Source organism: Rhipicephalus microplus, chromosome 9 (assembly GCF_043290135.1).
Source record: "Rhipicephalus microplus isolate Deutch F79 chromosome 9, USDA_Rmic, whole genome shotgun sequence".
NCBI classification, from domain to species: domain Eukaryota; kingdom Metazoa; phylum Arthropoda; class Arachnida; order Ixodida; family Ixodidae; genus Rhipicephalus; species Rhipicephalus microplus.
In genome coordinates, this window is record NC_134708.1 from 51,103,129 (window position 1) to 51,127,918 (window position 24,790).

Consider the following 24,790-nt stretch of genomic DNA (forward strand, 5'->3'; position numbering starts at 1 on the left):
GGCAATACGGTTCATTTTTAACAAGTATGGGCCACACGAATCACCTACGGTGTTAATGGAAACTGCTGGTATAGATACTCTTCAGCGCCGAGCCAGAATAGCTAAATTGAAATTTATGTACTTAATAGTTCATAACAAAGTAAATATTGATGCCACAAACTTCATAACAAGCTTACAAACACGCCCTACCAGACATAACCATACGCAGATGCTCACTGAATACACCTTCCATACCGACTGTTTCAAAAATTCATTTTTTCCATTGACCATAAGAGAATGGAATAACCTTCCCTTACATATCATAGAAAGCACATCACTAACACAGTTCTTAACTGCGCTTGAAAGCGTACCTTGAGCCCTGTCAGACAGTTCTTTTTGTTGTTGTTGTTGTCGTTTTCCTCCTCCTATTGATGTATGAAACTACACCTGTCACAGTTCTTCATGCATTGTCTCTCTTACTTTTTTCTTTTCAAATACCAGAAACCCCACAGTATGCATTTGTCGCCTCGCTCTAAAGCACCACTGTATAAAAATGCTTACACCATAGTCTCACAATGCTTTTCTTTTTCTCCTTTTTTTTCTTCCTTTGCCTACGGTTTTATTATGCGAGCCTGTTTTCTTTATATTATTGTGCCACTAATCGCTCTTGTGTTGCACTTTTTTATAATTAGTTGGTGTTTCCATTGTATCACAATTTGTGTTATGTTGTATTCAACTATTGTATATGCCCTCCTGCTATGATCCCTTTGGGATTGGCAATATTTACAAATAAATAAATAATAACACGACATACTTTGTGCACGTACGTACAATGTGAGCATTAAGGAAAGCTAAGACATCAAACACACATGTATTGTGCATTACAATAGTGTACTCACTTCTGTACTAGCCACTTATAATGGCTGGTTATCATCATAATAATGCGATGAAACAATGCATGATACCAAAACATTTTTACTGCAACATATAAGCGGCACTGATAATACAATAATTCAGCCAAACACATGATATGGCAACAATATGTAGAGAAACAAGTGCTACATCAGCCAATCTTTATGGCATGGTTATGGCACCGCATAAACAAAACAGTGCTAAGGATAGAGCATAAGGGGGGACACAAAAAATGGTGCTGACTTACAACAAAGTTTAGCCGTGAGCATTGCACATCATATATTTGCACAGTCCTAAGCGAAAGAAGGAAGGAGCAATAATTTTGCACTGTTTTTTCTTTCTTTTTCCCTAGATGTCATGCAAACATGCCCAAGCAGCCACTTTGGCTTGGTTATGGGAGAGAAATGAGGTTGCACGTTCTAACAGTAAAATCCAACTTAGAAGTGTGGCAGCTCGGGCTAGTTGGTATGACATAACGATATTTATAGAGCAAGAACAACGACGACACAGAGACAAGAAGGCTATGAAGGACACGACTCTTTCTGTTCTCACGCTATAAATATCGTCAAGTAAAATCCAGCTGTGCTTCAGTCACAACATAGAGGTGGACTGTACCTGGCATGGACATATGGGGTGTCATATTTTCAATTCATTGCATACTGCCCTCTTACTTTCATTATCGCAGTAGCTCTTTTGACAACAACAAAGTTAAACGGCTGCAAAGGTGCACCCATATTGGGGAGATTAGGCGGGATATTTCATATTAAAAAATAGTGCAACCTACTTGACTGCACAATAAGCAAAAAAAAAAAAACCAACTGAAAAACAACATCCATCAACACATTAGCAAATAATAAGTAAGCTCACTGCTTCATGGAACAAATAACAGGCTTTCAAATCCAAACAATAAAGCTAGCGATTCCCAAAAAGAAGGCACACACGAAGAGCAATGTGTATTGGGTTTTAAGATAAAACCTAAGCTGAAGACAACTCAAGTAAAGAAATCCTATGCATACAGTATTCCACAAGTTACCTAATTCAATAAAGCTTAAGAATGCCCCATGCTGTATGCATGGATAGTTGCATGTTTCAAGTGTTCATAGGCTCAAAAAAGATTTGCACCCTTTCTAGTGTGTTTTATTATATCATATTTGTCCCTTGCCTTGTTCAAGTCTTGCCACTAACCTCTATGGCCGATCAACTCATGATACATCATAAGTTATACATATCACTTGCCCCAACAAACAGTGCTATTCTTCTAGCACAGGTGCCAACACCTTCGGGTGTCCAAATTAACTGTGTTTTGCCAAGTGGCGTAAAAGGTTGTTTTTTCTTCGAAAATCCTTGGGACAGAGATGGCAATGGAAAGGTCTCTCGCCGGTGTGGATGAGGAGGTGCCGGCTGAGATGACATTTTTGCTTGAAGGCCTTGTTGCAGTAGTTGCACTTGAATGGGCGCTCGCCTGTGTGAATTCGTTGGTGATACTGCATGTTCTGGATGGTAGTTGTGGTATAGCCACACACGGGACAACGTTTCACATTCTTCCCCTGGTGAGGGTCCCCATCATGCGGTTGGTCAGGACGGCGATGCACAGCAACCAACTCTGCACAGGTAAAACAGCAACGTTTTTAGAAAGAGACAGAGTGAAATTAAAAAGAAACGGATGAAGTCAGTGAATGGTACATCTTACTAAACTCGGTTAGAACCTACGAAAAAATTCCGGCTCTACCCGCACAACCGCAGTGCAGCCATATTTCACGTGGGAAATATGGTTGTGCAAGCTGTTTTTCGCTCCAACTGCAAATACTTCTCGAAGAACGTAAAAACTTCACAATGTAACGAGCAAACGGCTCGTCATCACAGCCTGAAACCCTGTGTTTGGCTGAGAAGCGGTGCCAGACTCGTAAGAAATTTTGCTAGGATTTTAGAGTATCCGATCGAAAACCAGCGACAAAAAGGTGCATTTGTAAAGGAATGTCAATACTCATAAACATTTGGAAAGTGCTTGACGTCACAAAAATGAGTAATCACTGTTGAACGGAGCATTTATGAGAATTCTCTGCAGGAGAGACTGTGATGAATGTGGGTGGAGCTCAATTTAATCATAGCTCGTAAGGAAGTATACTTTATGCAGTGAAACCTGAAGGTTAATGCAATTACGAAGGGGACAGTGCATAATGCTAATGACCTGTAACACAAGGGACATGCAAGAAAGAACAGTGGTGACGTACTTGGACTGCCTTTTGCTTATGAATTTTCGAACAAGTGTTCCAGATTGATTTCTATCAATGGGAGCAACTCCAAAGGCGTCATACAGCAAGACTAACACCATAGAGAAGGCAACCATAAAGGATGTTGGCAGTCTGTCCAAGTTGCGTGCGATCGACAACATGCATGCCTGCTCCGTGTATCAGAGCGAAGCCAAATGTAGGACGGAGAGCTTGTGGTATTCATAAAACGATTACAGCATGTTCGCGTAAATCATTCTCATTGAGCACTCGCTGCCTGAATAACAATTATGCAATACAGCGAATAAAAAATTTGCACCACGAGTGACTAAAAATTGACAAGTTGCCTACGTCGAACTAATAATAATCAATGAGGTTTAATGTTCCAAAAGCATCTGTAGAACTAGACGTGACTAGGTTGAGCTACTGCTGGGACAATTGTTTGTTTTTTTAAATAACCCCACTGTTAATAACCAGGATAAAACTAGACAAGGCACACCATTATGGCCTGAATGGAAAATTGTTCAGGCAAATAGTTCCTAGTTCTGAATTGAGCGCTTGTTGTTTTCTTCTAAATTATCAAAAAAATATAACAAAAGAAAACTGTGACCACAGCAGGAGCACTAGAATGTTTTTCGTAAAGCATGGGACACCACATTCAAATAGGCAGAGATGCAACACCAACACTTGTCGTATTTGCAAACTTTCAACAACAACAAAAAAAAACGGGAAAAATGCACACAACATAAGGTGCTACAATATGCGGTACAGGACACACCAATATACCATTCGCATGTCAACAAAATTTTATGGCGATTCGTCACACCCTATCAGAAGGAGCAGCACTTCAATAGCATGAACTAATTGCATGTTTCACAACTTTAAACATTGTGACTCTCCTTCTTCAATGCCCTGATATGACCTTCCAAGAGGTCACAAGCCATGCAAATACAAGAAAGTTTGTAAAGGGCTGCAACGCGGCAATGCTCACTCTCGTGGTTCTTCCTGCCAATGTTGCCAAGGACATTAAACCCTTTTTCTTTTTTCCGCCTCCAAAATATCTAATTCAGAGACCAATCCTAAGTGCTAATTTGGGCCCAGAAGTAAAAAAAAATTCAACAAGCCCACAGAAAAAGCTGCATTGTTTTATAAGGTCAGTAGTGTTCTTTACTAGTAGCGCTTGTCATTAAAACACCAATGTCTAAGGCGCTTTTAGGAATTCAATGATTTTGCTGCTCTCATGCTGTCCTCCTCCTCTGGCCTATGCAATAGCTGAGTCATCTGCCATCTGCAAAGAATGAGAGCACAAAGTTTTAACTATAACTTAAACCAAGGAAAACTGCAACAGAAATCTGAAGCACATTCAATCATCAATGTTAAATTTACTTTGTGCATTAACATGTCAAGTATATCATTACATTTTGTGTCTGCCTCTCTACCAACTGCCAAACAATCCATGGTGGCTTTATGTCTATAAGCTGAAAATAAAAAAGACAACTGTGGGATTCAATTCTGGTAAACATAAGGACTTTGAGCATCCATTCTTTTCCTCTTGCACTTTGTACTGATTTGGGGTCATTTTGATGTGCCTAATTACTTTGTAAACTCTGAAGATAGGAGAACTGTGGCTCCCAAAAAGCACATGAAGTGATTGATATCTTATAAACTACGTATTATACAACAAATATAATTGCACATTTGAAATCTGTACAAAATATACACAAACTTGGCAAGTTTTGTATGAATCCATAAATAACTCACAAAAAAATTCTTGACCCATGTTTCCCTTCTGTAGGGTAATTATTTGAGGAAAAAATCAAGGTCAAATCACATGTTTGAATTTTACGCTTTCAGCATGCGTCAAATGTCACTGTTCTTGCATATTGTGGCCTCATTGGTTCAGTGAAATGTTCTGAAGCTTGCTGTGAGAAGACCTCAGACCATTGGAACACAATGTAAATAATTTACAGTGATTACCTAGAGCCTAGAAGACTTCGTCAAAAGCATCACGTTGTGGCGAGATATTGTGAAAGCATCAAGGTGGCATCACAACCTCCATTTTCTTATGGCACGCAGACTAAGCACTGCTTACCAAGCGTCTCCTCATGGTAGGAGAGGGGGATTTTAGTGTAGTAAAGTTTTACCTCACTAATGTGCGAAAAACATTATTTTTCTTCAGTGTCCCTCCAAGCTTTAACTTCATGAATACAGTCGAATCCCGGCACAACGAAGTCCGCTTCAACGAAATTTCCACCACAACGAAGGTTTTTCTATTCCCCGTCGATGTCCCATAGGGTATAATGCTTCGAAATTCCCTCCAATACGAACTACTTCACGGCAGCATTTCCACTTCAACAAAGTTTTTTGCGGGACAGGCACGAGCAAAATTATTCAAATTACAGCTTATTGAAATTCTCAAAAGTGTTTTAATGCCTTGACAAACCATGGACCTTAATAACATTTAAAAAACACACACACACACACAAGATGTTGCTCAGAGCGTGCATACTGGGCGCGACGGTGACTCGCTGCGCAATGTAAACAACACAAAGCCGCCATACATACCGCGATAGTGATGGCGATGCAATCAATGCAACGCGCTCTCATGTAGATTCAGAAGAAACGTCGGAAACGTTTTGAATCGTGTCTGTGTACAAACAACACGCATTAATTTGATTTTTATAGTATTTTTAATCATTTTTATAACGTTTGCGAAAATGGTTTCAATGTCAGGAATTTCCAATTTATGTGTACGTACGTACGTACAAAATTGGAGATGCGAGGCAAATCCCGGTAGAGTGCGACGATGCGTTCGGACGACGGCTTCCGCTTCCGGCGGCTTGACTAGGGCTAGCTTCTTCACAACGAGCGATCGCACGCTTTGGTCATTGTTTGATTGTTTCCCGAAGGTGCAGTAACACGATCAACGATGGCGCAGCCGGCGAAAAACCGCAAGTTTTTGTCGCTCGAAGACAAGGCTCGCATCATCGCACAGGCTGAAGCTGGAAAGAAGAAGGCACTCATCGCTGAAGAGTTCGGGATTGCGGCGAGCTCTCTGTCAACTATATTGGAAGAGCAAGGACGCGATAGGCAAAGCTCTAGCTTCAGGGACGTCCGCTAAGCATAAGAAGGTGACCCAGCCAGTGCACGAAGCCTTAGACAAGGCTGTTTACACCTGGTTCGTGGAGACGCGGGCCAAGAAAATCGCCCTTAGCGGCGATATTGTACGGCAGAAGGCGCTGGATTTTGCCTGCATGCTCGGCATTGATGATTTCAAGGCCAGCGTAGGTTGGCTAAACAGATTTAAATCCCGCCACAGCATCGTCGGCAAAGTGTTGTGTGGTGAAGCCGCTTCGGCGGATAAAGACGGCGCCGCCGCGTGGATGTCGGCCAGCCTTGGAAGCATCCTTAAGGACTACGCATCATCAGACATATACAATGCCGATGAGACCGGTCTATTCTACGAAATGTTACCGAACAAGACCCTGGATTTTAAGGGGCTGCGCTGTCAAGGAGGTAAACACAGCAAGAAAAGGATCACCGTGCTACTGTGCGCCAATATGGACGGATCAGATCAGCGACCGCTTTTGGTGATTGGCAAAAGCGCAAAACCGCGCTGCTTCAAAGGAAATCGGCGCCTTCCAGTGAAGTACGTGGCCAACAGCCGGGCCTGGATGACCAGTGCAATTTTTGGGGAGTGGGTCGAGGAATTCGACCGGGACATGGGCAGGCAAGGCCGCAAGGTTTGTCTGCTTTTAGACAATTGTTCCGCACATTCCATTGAGGACACGGAGCTCGAGAACGTGCAGCTCAAGTTTTTGCCACCGAACTGCACATCCATCATTCAGCCCCTCGACCAAGGGGTCATCCAAAGCGTCAAGTGCGCGTACCGCAAGCGCCTTATCCAAAGGCTGATTTTGAACACTCGGTTGGGTCGCGAAACGAAAATCGACTTGTTCATGGCGCTCCAAATGATCGCTGCTTCGTGGTGCGAGACGGGGAGCGCCGTAGTCGGGAACTGCTTTCGCCATGCCGGATTCGCAGTACAGTGCGCCGAGACTTCCGATTCTGCGATTGAAGCTTACGATGGCGACGCAGACCGCGATGAGGACAGGTTGCTGGACCAGGACGAAGAAATCGCAGTCGCTTGGGCAGACCTGCAGGAAAGTGATGTGCCCGCCGACGTACATATCAGCGAGTTCTTGCAAGCCGACTCTTGCTTGGTGGTGCGCGAGGAAATGACGGACGCAGACATCATAAAGAGCGTCCAGGAAGATGGTGTTTTGTCGGACGATGATGACACAATCGCGCAACGTGATCCCGCACTACCACCGACTTCACAGGTGCTGGACGCATTCGATATCATCAGGCGTTGCATCGGGTCGCAGGACGACGATGAAGCAATGGCTCTACTGGCAGCGTGCGAAAGTCGTGTTGTGCCATCGCTTGGCAAGAAGCGGAAACGGGCGAAGTTGAGCGATTTTTGGCATTAAAGCTTGTTCTTTTGCGTCAGCAAGTCCCGTGTCACGTATGTATTTCATCATATCGCGACAACGAATTTCCGCGATAACGAAATTTTGCGCCCGCCCCGTCAATTTCGTTGTAGCGGGATTCAACTGTAGAACACAGTAGAGTTCACGGGCCCTAATATGCATAATATAGGTAGTTTTAAGCCCTCCTTGAATACTAGATGCAGCTACAGTTGCAAAGCACCCACTGGCCATCCGTAACGCAACATGCGCACCTACACACAGCTGCCCACCTTGTCATTGCTGCAAATGATAACTAATTACGACTGAGTGCTTTGTATGGCTAGGACATTAAGCAACTAAGTCATTGCATGATTCACATTGTATGACGCCTGCTGTGATCCTACACTTTTACCACGCATTAATGCATCTGTTAATACAACTTTTTGCCCTACATAGTGCTCGTGTAGGGTCTTTTCTATGCCGATTCCAAAAACTAGCGAGACTGTGTGGTAGAACGCTTGCCTGCCACACAGAATACCTGGGTCTGATTCCGGCCTGAACCCATGATATTTATTCTTTGCATGAATGATTATTTTAGATTTATAAACAAAACCATCGTATCGCTCACACCCGCAGACGCTGACAGCAATGCCTAAACTGAAATTCTTGCAACATGAGCTCTTTAACAATATAATGTTAGCACGCTGCTAAGGAAGGCAAGCTGTTGCTCTGCGGAAAACAAATCCCCTTGTCAAAAAGTTCATTTACTTAACATTCCATGCTCAACTGTTTTTCATGACCTAAAGCCTCCGTTTTCCTGCGAATTCTGTTTTACTTCAACATCCCACAATTATTAATATTAAACAAAAAAAAAGAAAATTCAAAATCCTTAACAAAATAAGTAGCTACAATTAGTAAAATTCTTATATGCACTGCCTCTGATAGGAAAAAGACATTGTGTGCAGTGAAACTAGAAATTCACAAGAGCTGGTAGTGGGCATAAAAATTCACATTGGATGGCATGAACAATTAACTGCACAAGACACATGGTGCAGTGTGTCCTCCTTGTCCACAGTGTCTAATGCACACCATTTTAATGCGCAGAAGACAGAATTTCTTATTCTTATTTGCTTGAACTACTGGAAAAGCTTAATGTGCAAAAAAAGGCATATCTTTAACCATCCGTAAAATACATAAGCCAGTCTCGCTTTTCTGAGCATTGGAAAAGGAAATAAATGCCTGAAAGTGCAATCAATGATTAGCGGGGTTAAATCAACTGCAAATGCTCAAATTATCCGAGTGTTGGAATGTATCCTTTGAGCAAAGCCACAAAATGCTGCAAACTGAAATATAAGCTTTACCCTGTTTTCCTGACACTTCTTTCAAAACAAGAACTGTTACAGCGTGGGAGTTCTTTCCGAACCAGAGCAATTTCACGATTCCACCAGACACTAGTAGCAGTTGTTCTGCCTCTTTCTCTGTAGTCCTTGAGTGTGTGTGCTAGTAATATGGAATCATTCAGCCAATATAAAGAATCAAAGAGAGAAAGATATAGACAGAAAGAGATCACAAAAAGGGGGGGGGGGGAGCAAGAAATAGAGAAATAAGAGGAAGAAAGAGAAAGGAAGATCTAGCGAGCAAGAAAGCGAAATGAATTTATACAGAGAGAGGAATAGAAATATACAGACAAAAAAGAGTGTAGAAAAGAGAGAAAAGAAGGAAACAAAGCAAGAAGAGAAAAACAAAGAAGGCCACTTAGCTATGCACTTCCTTGAGGCTTGGCACCACCAGTTCGAAGGTGCCTTAATGTTTTTTTCTATGACAGCACCTAACAAAATTGTTTTTTATTCAATTCTAATGCATGTCTCGCTCTAATTTTTTGCCACGGCATAAAAGATCTGTAGATTGCAAAAAATACTAATGATAAATTCATACACTGGCAACCAACTCAATGGCAGCATTTCTCAGCATGAGCTGCATAAACTGGCAGTGCACATATGAAGATGACTATTGTTGCCTGAGCAGAAATTCGACTACCTTAAACTGAGAAAATGCTACTGCCACAAACGCAGTTTTGGCATCGCCTATCTGCCCTTTACGTGCACCGTTTTACATGGTGCTTTTGTGTACATAATGTATTTTGCTGTACACACTAGATGATAATTGCTTAGATATTGTTCCCCTTGGATTTTAATGATGATTGGATATTACTGTGCAGTGAAATAAAACAATAATCCACCACTGGTATATGACCCAGTGTTTATTAGTCAAGACTGTCGCAACAGCCACACACAAATGTTTCCATGCAGGGGTTATAGCACGTATATGTTTTCCAAGCGAGCGATACTTGAAATGTAAAGCATACAAAAAGCAAGGGGTGGGGGGGCTCCCCCAGGTCACCTGAAAAAGAGGGGGCATAAGTCGGCCCCATACATTGACATAGTATTGAGGGGGGTGCTGCAACAAACCTTCACCCCACTTGAAGAGAAACCCTGGGCATGCTTACAGTGACCCAGTTACGAAATGTTCCTTGCGAATGCCATCATGTGATAGTGCAAGGCTGGGCAAGAGGGCCAGCATATTCATTTTGCCCATTTAAAGAAACAACTTTCACTGGGCACATTGGGCATTATTCCTTACATACGATTACATTAATTTGTTTCTCTTTCGTAGCTGCTGCACACGTGAAAGGGTGTGAATTTCACTTCACAGATAGTTGGTACCCATACTACTGGAAAACCATGATGCATTCTCGACAGTTGTGTTTTTATGTCGTGTAGTGAAGAATAATAGACAGTAGCGCACAGAACTGGCGTGCCGTGAAGCGCACCATTCGGAGAGTTTGCTGTCAGAAGGAGGACCACTGTGCTCTTTCATGAACACTGAAGGTATTTGCTTTCCATAAGAAGGCGTGAATAAAAAATTGCTAATTTATATTTTACGCGTACAACATGGCCCTTCAGCCACAAATTGATAAATAAAAGTTTTTCTGGACCAAGACATTTTGAGATACACGAATCTTTTTAATGAGCTTCAGTCAAGAATATTATTATATTTTGTAATTGGCCTGTTTCACTACACACTCTGTGGCTCAATATATCGTGGTTTGATATTGAATGCTGTCTGAGTTTCCTTGTTTCGAAAGCTTTTTTTTTTTTCCCTACATATCCTACATTCGAGGTTTCTTTTTTTTTTTCTTGGCTTTGCACTCCAGAGAGTCTGGCTAACAACCGGCGCCAGCTTATGTTCGAGTAAATACTGTACATAAAATGCGGGTACATATATGTACCAACATTTTACTCACAACCATGTGTTCACAACCAAAGTACACTATGTGTCAGCATTCGGGGCAAAACATAGCTGATCTCATTGCTTTAGGAAAGCAGAAAAACAATTGGTCACGAGTCTCAGAGCAAGTGATTCGCAAGAAGGTATCCATACGGAATGACATAAACCTAGTTTTAAAGAGCTCAGAAAAGTTTTTCTGTTTAGTCAGAAAATGCTGCCTGTCAGTAATCGCGGATCCTGAAAACGTGCGAGCTTAAAGAGGCGGTGCCACCAAACTTGTGGCATGCGTGTTCTTTGCTGTAAGGGTTTCTTTCGGCTCCAGGAAACATGATACACACACCAAGATTCGTGTATTTTTGCTAAATAATTTGATATTGCTCAACTTATGTGGACCATTTTTGGTTTCGGTTTCACAGTGCCGAATCAGGCAGTAACGTCGATGCATAGGTGGCTTGGTCACGTGAGCACACACGGCTGTGACGCACATCGCGTTGAGTTTCGTCTGCTCTCATACCGAGTGCCACACCAAGCGCCAGCAAAACAAACGCGCTGACATTCGCCATGGCCAGTTGCTATAGCATCGAGGCAGTGGCAAGGCAAAAAGCAGCAAGAAGAAAATAAAGCGTTTATATTTACAATGCATGTACAGAACGTGGATGAGGAAGCCGCCCGACACTCGATGCGCCAGCCTTTTATAGGCGCCGAGATGCTGATAGAGGATGAGACAGCCCTGCTGTTGGACGCACACAGCGTCTCTGAACAACGCGTTCAGTGTCTTTTTGAAAGCACTCAGAGTCATTGACAGACGCACACAGTGTCTCTGCAAGGGACGCCAGCACACTCGTAATAGCAGGCATGCTAGTTCTCTCCTTGTTACCAAAATGCGTTTCAGAGAACGCAGAGGTCACTCACGTCACTAAAAATCTGGTGTGACACCACGCCAACTGTTGGTGCTTCTCCTATTCTGAAACGTCAGTGTTGCTGCGCAAGCGATTTGCCTAGATCACAAGAGTGAGCAATCAGCTACACTCTTAGAATTGAATTAAAATATATTCTACATGTTTGTTGTGTCCGACTCCTTGTGTGGAGAGTCTTTGCATACAGAGCAAACAGACAACAGGCTTGGGATGGCCTCGAAATTTGGTGTCACCACCCCTTTAACATTAGAGTGCAGTGCATGGCCTGGAATTCAGAATTAATAGTCACCTAGAAATCGCTTGCTCTTCTATCGAAAAACGATCCTTTTAAACCAAGTGACCAAGCCCGTAAATGCAAAACCCACGACCATTGGCTGTTTTGAGCATATTGAGCTGTATAGTTATTACAGTCTCACGGGATGCCAAATGTGCCCGCACGCTTGTTCGCAATCACACTGAAAGTAAGCCTTGCATTTTAAAAAAGAAAGAGAGCTTCTCGTGCTCACGATGTGCACTAAAGAACGGACGTAGGTACCTTCTCCCTTGTCACCTTCCCTTGTCACCTTCCCCCACCCCCTTTGCATATCCAGTGCACACACCGGTATTACAGGAGAGGGAAAGTGCTGAACATGTCTCTGTTGCAATTCTAAAAATTTTTTGCGGCAGTTGATTCGTGATGCAATAGGCTCCTTCAATGAAGCCATTTGATGATTACTTAGAGAAGTGTTTTGGGGCCCCTTTAAAGTAAGGAGCCGTAGTGCGACAATCTTGCGCATAACTAAAGCAATACCTCACAAATTGTTTCATTCCAGAAAAGTTTAACATACAAAAACATAACCATTCGCACATACCACACATTGAGCCACGCATAGCCTTACTACAGCGAAGGTGCATTAACTAAAGTCCCGAGTATTTTTTATAGTGTGTCAAAGAAAAAAAAAAGCCTCACGTGCCCCGCAAACTGGGCAAACTGCATCACTCAATGAAGGGATCATATGGGCAGAAAACACCAATTGAGATCACGCACAAAATGCATGATACAAGCTACAGAAAACTAGGAACATAGCAAATTGAATCATCTAGCAGAAATATGCAAGCACCACGCTGCCCAAATAAAAACTTTAAAACAGCCTGCACTAAACTCAAGAAGGGCTTTCTAGACAGACATTTTGAAATTAGTTGCAGGATGTGCAATGGAGTATGAAGGAAATGCTGTGCCATGTGCTAAGCAGCGTTACTGGTTTTATGTAGTGGAATGGCTCACAATTTTCTTTGTGTCAAGAGTCTTTATTACAAGCTCCAAGAAGGCTGGCGTCCTCTCAGTACATTTTTCAATAGCAGATTCATGCTTTCTGTTGCTAGTATTATTGGTTAATTCACACATTTTGCTTTTGGCATGTCAAAGAGTCCAGTCCAAACGTCTGTCACCACAGCCCACTGCCTAGTGCTTCGTTGAGTGTACACATCACTCACCTTTGCAGACTTCACTATTTCAGAAGGGCACCTTGAAAGGCTTCACTATTTCGTTCAACATAGGGGCAAAACACCATCAGGAAAAATCAACTAGTCTTGCTACGGTGAGTTGCCAAGTGGTTCACGAGTCTGTTCTTTCTGCTAAAGTTCATGGGACAGAGGTGGCACTGGAAAGGTCTCTCGCCGGTGTGGATGCGAACATGGTCATTCAGGTGGCCCAGCTGCCTGAAGGCCTTGTTGCACTGATTGCACTTGTGCGGCCGTTCGTCTGTATGTGTCCTCTGGTGATACTGCATGCGCCGGTTGTAAGGTGTGATATAGCCACACAAGAGACACCGATGTAGTTGGCCATGGCGGCGAGGGATGGGAAGCAACTCTGCACGAGTGAAGTTGCAGCATTCTTAGGAAAGGACGGAGTGAAGGTGACATCATAGTAGAATTTAGCACAAAAAAAAAAAAAAAACAGGAAGAAGGAACTTCACTAACGCAGCACCAACTAACAACTGAGTTTTATTGAAAAACATTCACATATAAGTAATGCGAACTGTCACATGAACACAATACAAATGTTAACAAACAAGATAAGGTTTAGTGACCGGTGCTCCAGAAATACATTTTAGAGGATGCAGCATGGTAGAAGGCCTTGCTATGCATGTCTTGCTAGATCTGCTAATAAAAAAATGCTTACTCAATTTGTCAGACAGTTTCTTTTTAATAGTTGATAGTTCAAGTTGTGTTTGTGAGGTTCCTCCTTCATCCCTGCTTTTATTGCTAAGTGTTGCTATGATGCAGAACCAACTCGCACAACAAGCCCCTTTGTTTTAGGTGAAAGGGAAAGCAAGGACACAAAGATAGTGCAAGGCGCAGTAGGATACTCAATGCAGAAGATCATGTGGGAAAGGATAGGATTATAGTAGAAGCTCGCACCTAAACATGACACAAGCACAATGCTTATGACCTGTAATAAAGTATGCAAATGAGAAAGATCGGTGGGGATGCACTTACAAGGCCAATTAGCAGATATATGTCTGCACAGGTGTGTCAGGATTATTTCACTCAATGGGGAATTCTAAAGGTGAAATTAAGCTCGACTAACATTTAAGCAAAGGCAACCATGAAGAACACTGATAGAGCTTATGTTTACAGACAAACGTATCCATGTTAACTTTGCCGCCAAAAAGCTGAGCTATAGATGTGATTGGAAAAATTCAATGCCTGCTCTGTGACCCAGAAGGAAGACAAACATGAAACAGAGAGGTGAGTGGCACTCGGTGAATGGTTGTATTAAATACATCTAGTGAGTTCTTGTTGCCTGAATTATTTTCAAACATTTACAAACAAAAAACAAAAAAATTGCATCTGATGCAAAAAAAATATAATAAGTCGTGTCCATAAACTTGATGTTCATAGACAGAACACTTGCAATAGAAGCCACTTGTTTATACATGCTCTCACAAAACTCTCAGGCCAATCCACAATAAGGAGGTGATCATCTGGCGTTGATCGCATTAAAGGGACACTAAAGTCAAATAACACCTTACGTCAGAGTGAAAGTTCAACGTATAACACCTAAAAGGACAATATTATCAACAACAGTGCCCTACTTACCAAGAAATCAAGGTAAATCCACAAGAACACAAGCGCCGCAGTAGGACATTTTCAAAATGATCCCGATGACATCAGGCGGACTTTAATAGTAATTGATCTAACTGCACTAAATAAAGAGCTTTCCATGCATCAAGAGACGCAATAAAATGCTGCTTGTTCGTTTCTGTTTGATTCATGGAAAGAAGAACCACCGGACGTTACTATGGGGAATGGCGCGAGTGGTTCAAAAATTCAAATTTCACATGGTTACATAGGACAGGTGGTGCCATCTAGCAGGGCGCAGTTGAAACAAAAGCGTCAGCAATCTCAGAGCCAATGGAGGGAAATTGATCAATGGAAGTTTTTGCTGCTGTGGCTCCTACTCCTTTCGGTATGCTGCTACTAGCGAAGTAAAGCCGGGCAACGTTGTGTACGGCAACAGTGACGAGAGACGGATCAGCCGGTCCGCTTCTTCAGGCGAGTAATTTGAAGCGCGCTAACCTGATGTGGACCACTAAAACGAGATTTTATTTCAAAATATGCCCTTCCTTGGCACAAAAGTAACACTACGAGGTTTCTGGACCGCCATTTCAACAATCAATGTCGACTTAATAGTTGACTTTAGTGTCCCTTTAAAGAGCGGTGCAGAAATCTTACGCCATAAAGCATTAACAGGTCACCTCTTCTGTCCTTTTAGCGCAATTAGAGCTGCCATACAACAGTATACCATTTTTGCAACCACACAGTTTCATTGGTTACATCGTATACATGCCTATACTCCATAGCATACAAGAAAAACATTGCAAAGGCCAGTGAGACTTTTTACAATGTGTTTCCACCAACAAATCGTTTAATGTTTTTTACTCTTATTATATCTCTTTCTTTTCTAGGCTGAGCAATACACGAAGGCGTTTTGTGCCTTAGAAACAAACACTGTTAATGGGTAATCAGTTTATCGTTCCATAACCCTTAGCATTTCAGTGTTTTTGCTTTCTGATCGTTTATCAGAAGCATGTCGCGACACCTCACGTACAGGGTCATGTGCTCAGCTCGAGCAAGCATTTACAAATATGAAAGCCAGTCCCAAGATGCATTGAGTCGCAAATGTTCCTGAGCGAACTGCTTGCATTGCTTCAACAGCATTGTGCCTGAAGCGTTGCAGCAGATCGATACAGCCGATTGAAAAGAAAAAAATAGATTTTGGCTGCCAGTCATCTCAGGGCAATGCATAAAGATTCGTGAGAATATTCTTTTCCCTGCCACAACAACCACAGATCGCTTCAAAACAGCTGATCAAAAATGAAAAAAAACAAAATGTCCGTACAAAAAAATTTCACTGCTTTACAGTCAGTAGTGTTGTTCTTTAAAAGACCAAGCAATAAACTGTTCTGCTGTAATAGTTTTCTTCACTCTTTTGATGTTAGTCGTCCTTCCATTGCCCTGTGCAATTGTTGAGTTATCTGCAAAAAAATGAGAGTGTGAAGCTTAAACAGGAATGTAAGCAAAAGAAAACTTCAGAACACATGGAACAATAGATAATATGAGGTACTTTATGAATTAACACATTAAGCATATCATTTTCGCTTGTAACCTCTGCTCCTCTCCCACTGATGCGACTCAATTCGGACGCATATTGAGAAAATCCCAGGTTTGCAACATTACAGTAGTGCCTTCATTATCCCAATGATTGACATTAGGTAGCGGCATGTAGCTCTTTACAAAGAAAACAGCTGTGATAGGCGCATTCTTATATACATCAACTGTCACTGGTAGAGCACAATGCAGACAGTAAATGTCGCTATTTGGTAAGTTTGTTATACACAGAGCCAGTTGACAGACAAAGAAAGACTAGGTACAAAACCAGCGAAGGGCACACTTCCTCCTTTGTCCACATTGACTACAGCACGTATTTTGGATATACAGCAGGAATTTCAGATTTTTACTCTCTTGAGAAGTAACAAAGAAGCTTGCTAAAGTGAATGATTGATTGATTGATTGATATGTGGGGTTTAACGTCCCAAAACCACTATATGATTATGAGAGACGCCGTAGTGGAGGGCTCCGGAAATTTAGACCACCTGGGGTTCTTTAACGTGCACCCAAATCTGAGCACACGGGCCTACATTGCTAAAGTGAAGCTTACATTGCGTGGCTAGTGGTGTTCTAAGACACTATCCTCTTCAACAACTGGCACGTGCGCACTAAAGAAATAATATGTCAATCAAAACAAACATTCCTTTCGGGGCTGAGGTTTGAACCCAGGTCCCTGTAGTTCGAAAGCGAGCGCCTTGAACACTAGCAAGCGTGGCTATGCACCAATGATGTGTCGCGATTTGGGCAAGTTGGTGGATGTTCGTCGTGGGATAATTGACAGTGCAACAGCATATAAAATTTTCTGTTGAGGTGCACTGGCACCGTGACGGTAGAAAGGAAGTTACGTCAAACACCGCCCGTGTTTTACTCGTCGCTATGTGCCAGCCGAACGTGTGAACCACCAAACTCTATTCTGCTACAGCAGCGCTGTATGCGAGCGACGTCATTTAGCAGACAATTTCCAGCATCCTGTTAGTACGCGTAATAAGATAGCAAACAACAGAAAATCAAACAATGAGAGACACTTGCGACGCGCTACGTGTCCAGTGGGTGCGCATTTGTTCTCCAGGCGGTTGTGCTGCATTGCTTCTGTACCAACTCGACAAAGATTATGGTTTTTTTCGTACCGCCTTCGGCGTCCAGTGGAATCCTGGCAGCAAAAGTAGGCTCGTGCGGAAATGGTTAGGCGATGTAAGCTCACGCACATTTCCCATGCTGTCCAGCCGTGTTCTGTGGCAGCGCCAGCTGTAAATTACGCCTGCAATGATGGAATGTCACCCCGTCGTCTGCCAGCGTGCGCGTGCTGATGTGATTGCCCCCCGCTCCACTGTCGACCTCCATGGTGCCACCGTGGCGTGCACTCTTGTCGTGGCCGGCCCAGCTAAACATGCAGCTACCGCATGCGTGGTGCCCAGACGAACGGACGGACGGACAGAAAAAGCTTTATTAAAAAAAAAAAGAAAGAAACCCTGCAGGGTTACCGGTCCGGGCTCAGGCCACCCCGACGTTTTGTGCGGTGAGGCGTAGCCTTTCCACCATTGTCCGGGCCCGCTGGATTGCCCACGGTTGGTCGTGCAGATCTGAGCTAGTCAGCGCACTTAGCCAACGCTCCTCGAGAAGGTACGGTTTTATATTGTCCTCTCGGTATATTACTGTGACCTGTGTGCATTGCCATAGAATATGTGCCATACCTGCGTGTTTGTGCTTACAGAGGGTACAGCTTGTTTGTGGGTATTGTCTGGAATTTACTCTGTTCAGGTGTACTGGATTTGAAGAGGTTCTGGTTTGCGATCTTCGCCAATCTGTTTCTTGAGATCTGTCTAGCTGTTTGTGTGGTGGCGAATATTCTTCTCGTTGTCGCTTACAATGTGTCAATATGTCATGATACGTGACCAGTTTGTCTTTGTCGTCTTGCATCGCATATTCATTATTGTCATCACCTCCATCATCCCCATCACCTCCACCGGAGTCGTCCCCCCTTCTGTGGTCGGTGCGAGGGCCAGGCCGTCGCTTTCCGAGCCGTGGTAGGTTAGTTCTCGCACGGTTTGGTGGGCCTTCTCGTTGAGGTTTTGAGGGATGGTCGTGTCTTCGGTGTTTAATTCCCCCATGTGCGCCAGGATCCATTTGAAGTATTTGGGTACAATTTTGCCGTTCTGGAAGTCTTCTGCTTTGCGGTTCAGGATTTTGGCTGCTTCGGTGGAGACTTATCCCATTGTGAGATTCCTAATGGCCATTTTGGAGTCACTGATTATTAATCTGTCGTGTTTTCGACCATTGACTACGGCCAGTGCAAATGCCATTTCTTCCGCTGCCTCCGACAATCTGGTCCTTACGGAGCCCGCGGTCAAGGTCTTCCCTTTTGTGTCTATGACCGCCATTGCAAAGAAGGAGCCATGCACAACCCTATTACTGATATTATTATTTCAGGAATACCGGGCGGCGTCTACAAAAAGCACACCCTCCTGCGTGCTGTGGTTTTTAAATCATTTTCGTGCGACATTTTCGTCTCTCAATGTTGTGTGCAGGGTGCATATTTTTTGGGATGTTTTCCGTAATTATCGCGGACCGGACGTTCGGGTGAATCTGCGTCTTGAGACCTTTCATTCTGTGGTAATTAATGAAGATCTTTTCCATAATTTCCCTACCTGCCATGGTTCCAGACAATCGTTCGAGTTGCGTTATCCTTTGTGCTTCAGCGATCTCGTCCAGCGGGTTATGAACTCCGAGTTGTAGCAGCCTTTAGTTTTTTGTGTATTGCGATAGACCCAGCGCAGCTCTGTAAGCGTTTCTAATCAGCGCGTCGACTTTGTCTTTCTCGGCTTTGTTCTAGTGGACGAACGTTGCTACAAACGCGACATGGCTGATCGCGAGGGCCTGGACGAGTCGTACAACTTTCTGTCTTTAATGCCCCTTCGTTTATTGGATACTCTTTGTATTAGCCTAATGGCATGACTTTCTTTTCCAGGCGTGTTATGGTTTCTCCATTGGTTCTCTTGGCTTCGATCCAGAGACCCAGGACTCTGACCTTCCGAACCAAGGGTATCGCCGTGCCAATTCTAGTGGTTATCCTGATTCTTTTGAGTAATTCTGCTATGTTTCTGCAATGTATGCCTAGTCTTTTGGGGTGGTATAGTAGCAGTTCTGATCTGCCTGGTGAACATTCCAATCCGGTGCCATCCAGATGACTCTCGACTGCATCCACCGCCTCTTGAAGTCTATTCTCCATTTCGCCTTCACTGGTGTCTAGCGTGGTCCAAATCGTAATGTCATCTGCATGAATTGTGTGATTGATGCCTTCGATTCGCTCTAATTTTTCTGATAATCCAATCATGGCGAGGTGAAGCAGCATCTGTGACACGACAGACCCTTGCCGTGTGCCAGCAATGCCCATGTCCACTTGGATGCTCTCCTCCTCGTCCAGCCTAACAGTGGCAGTTCTTCCTGTAAGAAAATTTCTGATGTACTTGTACGTGCGCTTCCCTAGACAGAGTTGCGCAATTCGTTTTAGAATCGCTGCGTGCTCGACCATGACGAAGGCCTTCCTTAGATCTAGCCCGATTATTGCCCTCATGCCTCGTCCAATGGGGTCTATGACTTGCTCCTTTAGTTGTATCATGGCATCTTGTGTGGAGAGCCCTCTTCTGAAGCCGATCCTGTTGCTGCGGTATACGTTGTTAGATTTAAGGTAGCCGTTAACCCGGTTCAGGCAAGCATGCTCCATTACTTTACCTATGCAAGAAGTGAGGGAGATGGGCCGCATGTTCTGGATTTCTAGGGGTTTACCGGGCTTAGGAATGAGGATCACGTCGTATTTCTTCTATTCGTCGGGTATCTCCCCGTTTCTCTAGCACTCGTTGATGAAGTCTGTCAAACGGCTCGTTCCCTAGTCATCCAGGTTTTGGAGCATCTTGTTAGACACTTTGTCGGGACCTGGAGCTGACTTGGTCTTGATAGTCTGCAGGACTGCCCTGATTTCTTGCTGTGAAAAAGTCTCTGCCAAGATCTTCGTAGGGAGAGCCTGAGTATTCCTGGTGTTCGACTGCCGGGGGTCTGCAGAGGTAGAGCTTGACGACTTCATCACCCATCTGATAGACCTTCCCTTTATACCTGTGTCTTATCACGGTCATTTTCGCTTTCACCGCTGTTTTGGTGGCCAAAAAGTACAGCAGGTGCTTGAGAATTTTCCATGTCTTGCCTGTGGTTATGTTGCCGTCCATGGCGTCGCACACTTCGTCCCATTCCTGGTGGCAAAGCTGGGTACAGTGTGTTTCGATGTGCTTGTTTAGCTCGGCGAATTTTCGATTTCGATTGTGTTTTTGCCTATGCAGCCGTTCCTGAATAGATTTTTTGGCTTCAACAAGGTGTGCGAGCCTGCTGTCCATCCTCATTAAGAGGATTCTGCCACACTTATCTTCCTCTGCTCTTCGAGCCAACCAGTCATCCCACTCTATTTCGGTTGTGGCTCTTTCTACGTCTCTTAGAAGTTCACTGCTCTATTCTTCTATGCTCCGGAAATTTCGACCACCTGGGGTTCTTTAACGTGCACCCAAATCTGAGCACACGGGCCTACAACATTTCCGCCTCCATCGGAAATGCAGCCGCCGCAGCCGGGATTCTAACCCGCGACCTGCGGGTCAGCAGCCGAGTACCTTAGCCACTAGACCACCGCGGCAGGGCATTTCTTTTTTTTTTTTTTTCGTGCTAGGACGGCGCCTCTTGACCTCTTATCCGAGTCATTTTGCTCTTTGGTCTTCATCAGCGGGATTTTTTGCTTTGCGCCTGGTTGCTGTGTTTCCACTGCTACCATTTCTATCTCCTTATTCTCTCCCTCCCCTGTGGTTTCGGTCGCTGGCGTGGAGACGGCTGCGATGGCGGTCGGCGGAGGCGACGTCTGTATCTGCATTTTCATGAGTATTTCATTAAGTGTTTGCTGTAGTTAAATTTTTTTAGCTGATTCACTATTTTGCCTTTTTGCTTTTTCTAGCTTCTGTCTGAGTAGCTTGTTTTCTGTTCCGTATTCCTTTACGCGTTTCTCTATGTCTCTGTAATTATCCCTAGCGTTACTATTATTGCCGAACCTTGCCGAATCGCGATTGGCCACTACGTCTGACCAGCCCACCTTGTCTGGCGTCTTCTGTTCTCCTTGCTGCTTCGTTGTCGCTTCGGGCGTCCTTCCCCTCGAGGTGGATCTCGGCCGCTCCTGGTCCTGGGTCTGTTTCTGGACCCTGACTCCAAGCGACGTAGCCCCAGGCTCCCAGCCTGGACTTGGATCTGGATCTGGACCTTGATGTGGGTTCACAGGCTGGTTGTGTGTTGCTGCTTCCCCAGGTGTATTGGTCTGGTGAGTCGGCTTCCCGCTGGAGTTCTCCCTCGTTTCTCTTTGCAGCCCACCTTCGTTGCTTTACGAAGTATGGCGTCTTAAATTTAGCTCTGCAAGTCCGGTCTGCCGTGTGGTGTGCGTCTCCGCAGAGCTTGCACTTGGGTGTGTATTCATGGTCTCTGGTAGAATTTTTGGCACCACACGCCGGGCACAACTTGTCTGTGGGTCTTGGGCACACATCGGGCCTGTGCCCGAGCCTCCTGCACTCTTTACAAAAGTCTATTTGCTTCCGGTAGAGGGAAACTTTTATCATGATGCTGTTGAAGTAAGCCCACATGAGGACCCTGTTGCCTTCGTACAGTAGTATCACGGTGGCCGTGCTCCCTAGTCTCTTGGCGTACGCCAATGAAGGGTTCCTGGCATTCACCAGTGCATGCATGAGCCGATCATGTGTGTACTTCAAGGGAAGGTTGCGGATTATCCCCTTGGCCATGTGTTCCGGTGCCGAGACATACGCGTTTGTCTCGTACTTCTTCCCGTTGATTTTTAAATCCTTGATTTTGACGAGTTTCGTCACCGTCTTTTCATCCGGTGTGCTGATCACCAGGATATTTTGTGTGGGGTTGGGCAGATCGTGAAGATTTCGTCGTTGCTCTCCCCTGCTTCTTGGCGTATCGCTTCGTCAAGGCTGGCTCTGCACGTGTGTCTAATGCTTAGCCCGTCTCTTGGTCTGACGATTATCTTGATGTCATCTGCAGGTAGCCTTGGCATCTTGCTTGCTTGTAAAATCTTGTTCCCGATGCTCTTCCCAGCTCTGCGCGTCGGGCTTTTTGAGCGGGTGCTTTTTTGTGTTGTCTGTTCGCCAGGGCTCACACGGCCCTTCCTTTTATACTATCTTCGATACAGCCCCCCCGCGTCGCCGTCAGCGTCTCGTCTCATCGGATCGCTATCGTCCTTTCCGGAATCATTACTTGGAGTTTCCCCCACTTCAGCATCATCTACGTCCATTTCAGAGTAGCGTCCGATCCCTTGGCTTACAACTCGGCACCGTTGATCACCCTTCCCGAGGTCGGCGTCGGCCTTGTCGGTGTAGGCTTAGCTGGGCTTACTTGTAGCTCTGGTGGTTTTTCACATTGAAAAAGCTTCAAGAAAGGTCTCTCACCAAGGTATTTGGTGTCGAAGCGTTTGGATGGACCAGCTCTATTCGGTGGTGGTCGATTGCCAGGTATTTGACTTGATAAAACTGCATAAAACATTCGTAAAAGGCTAAGCCGACGTGAAGCGCATCCGCAGCGTTGCGTTGCCCGGCAGCGTCCCCACAGGAACGTACTGCATGGCACGAGTGCACAGAAAACCCCACCGGTGCCGCCAGTCGAAGATGCCATTAGATATGGACAGAAGAAAAAGGAAACAGCGGTGCGTCCTTTTCTTCTGGCTGTATCAAACCTGTCACAACTGAACTGAAACATATATACATATATATATATATATATATACTTGTTACGAGCTGCCCACTCGTAACAAGTTCACGTGCTGCGTGACGCCAAACAGGCTCAAATAAGTGTGCCACACTCGCCGCCATGGCTACTGGTGGGGCTGACTGACACTCCCATGTTTAAATTCACATATAAACCCAATAAAGTGGCTGGGGGGATAGCTGCCGTGGTAGCTCAGTGGTAGAGCATCGAGAGCGTCATTCGAAGGTCGCAGGTTTGAATCCTGCCCACGGCAAGTTATCTTTTCACCCACTTTTTTTTCTTCATATTCACTTTACAATTCGGTCTAATATCTTCCCCTATGCTTTCCTCATTATTATTGTCTGTTAGATCTCATTAATATTGTGTAAAACACGGATAAACGAGCCCTCGAGTATACACTTCTTTCCTTAATATATATATATGTATATATATATATATATATATATATATATATATATATATATATATATATATATATATATATATATATATATATGTGTGTGCATTCTAATGATGACGCAGAAAACGAAGCAGTTTATTTGCTAGGATTGCTTCATTGCAATAGCTCGTGTAGGCAAACTAAACGCGATCTCCTAGACAAAGTGTAAGATTGATACCAGAAACTGCACATTTCAGGCAAACTCCAAGTTTCGAGAAAAATGTATTCCTAAGCCATGTTTCTGCAATTGCATGATGGTTCTAGAGGCTTCTTAATGGTGCAAAGACGTTGAAAGGTGCTATGCCGATTCCGTCCAAAAAGAGTGTGCTGGAACGGCCATTAAGACAGAAAGAAGGAATGAAAAAAAGAAAGAAAGAAATGCAGCGAGTCAAGTATGGCAATGCCAAGCTTTGTTTGCCTCCATTTCCCCAATCGGGGAAGCCCCAGAATTTCTTTGTCGTGTCTTCTGATTAGCCTTACATAACACACATATGCTGGTCTTGATTTTCTGAGCACAGAAAAAGAAAGAAAGCCTGAAACAGGAATGATCAAAGAGGGAGAAATCATGGGACCTAAATTAACTGGAGCTGCTCAATTAGTCGGCCAAGTTACTAGTCACGTCAGGAAAAAAAAAGAACACTTGGAGCCTGGAATATGAGCAATAATTCTTGTTGGTGCCTGTTCTTTCGATGCACAAATTGTTACACAAGTCTTGAACTGATGTCACCAATACCTGAATTATGAAATAACATTCCACAACTCCACCGAGTGTCAGTGACCACTTCCGAAAGTACCAGATGACATCAAGCATGCACTTTCAATTCAATGAATGGTTGTCTGCGCATACGTACAATGCTCCAACTACAGTGGCACCAAAAAAATAATAATGAAAGGAAACAGCCCCCAACAAACATGAATATTTTCTGATCAACATGTGATGTGGAGAACAAGAGTAAGCACACAAGTACTTATGTGGAAGACAACACTCCTAGTGGCTGGCAGCGCAGAGTCAGCTAATGTTTGGGAATTGTGAGAGTTCTAGTCTCAATGTGAAACACGTGGTGCAAGCTTCTTAATGGCATTGTTGCTACGAATATCCTTTAA

General features: G+C 44.1%; 1 protein-coding gene and 1 non-coding gene across 4 annotated transcripts in view; one reads left to right on the plus strand and one right to left on the minus strand.

Moving 5' to 3' along the window:
* Nucleotides 1-13,062: 13,062 nt before the first annotated feature.
* Nucleotides 13,063-24,790, minus strand: part of LOC119187263 (uncharacterized) — a 31,611-nt gene continuing 19,883 nt past the window's right edge. Inside the window, exons 1-2 of one of the 3 annotated variants that reach the window (XR_012886137.1) lie at nucleotides 16,181-23,632; nucleotides 13,633-13,645 (exon numbers count right to left, since the gene is read on the minus strand). Coding sequence is in view for 2 of the 3 variants with exons in the window: in XM_075873633.1 (XP_075729748.1) it covers nucleotides 13,356-13,645 (290 nt within the window). In the remaining variant the exon portion in view is untranslated. Of the gene's footprint in view, nucleotides 13,646-16,180; nucleotides 23,633-24,790 lie in introns of those variants that run through there. The other 2 variants (XM_075873634.1, XM_075873633.1) reach the window with 2 other exon arrangements.
* TRNAD-GUC (transfer RNA aspartic acid (anticodon GUC)) lies at nucleotides 23,429-23,500 on the plus strand. Its single transcript has one exon. It is a non-coding gene; the product is annotated as a tRNA-Asp (tRNA).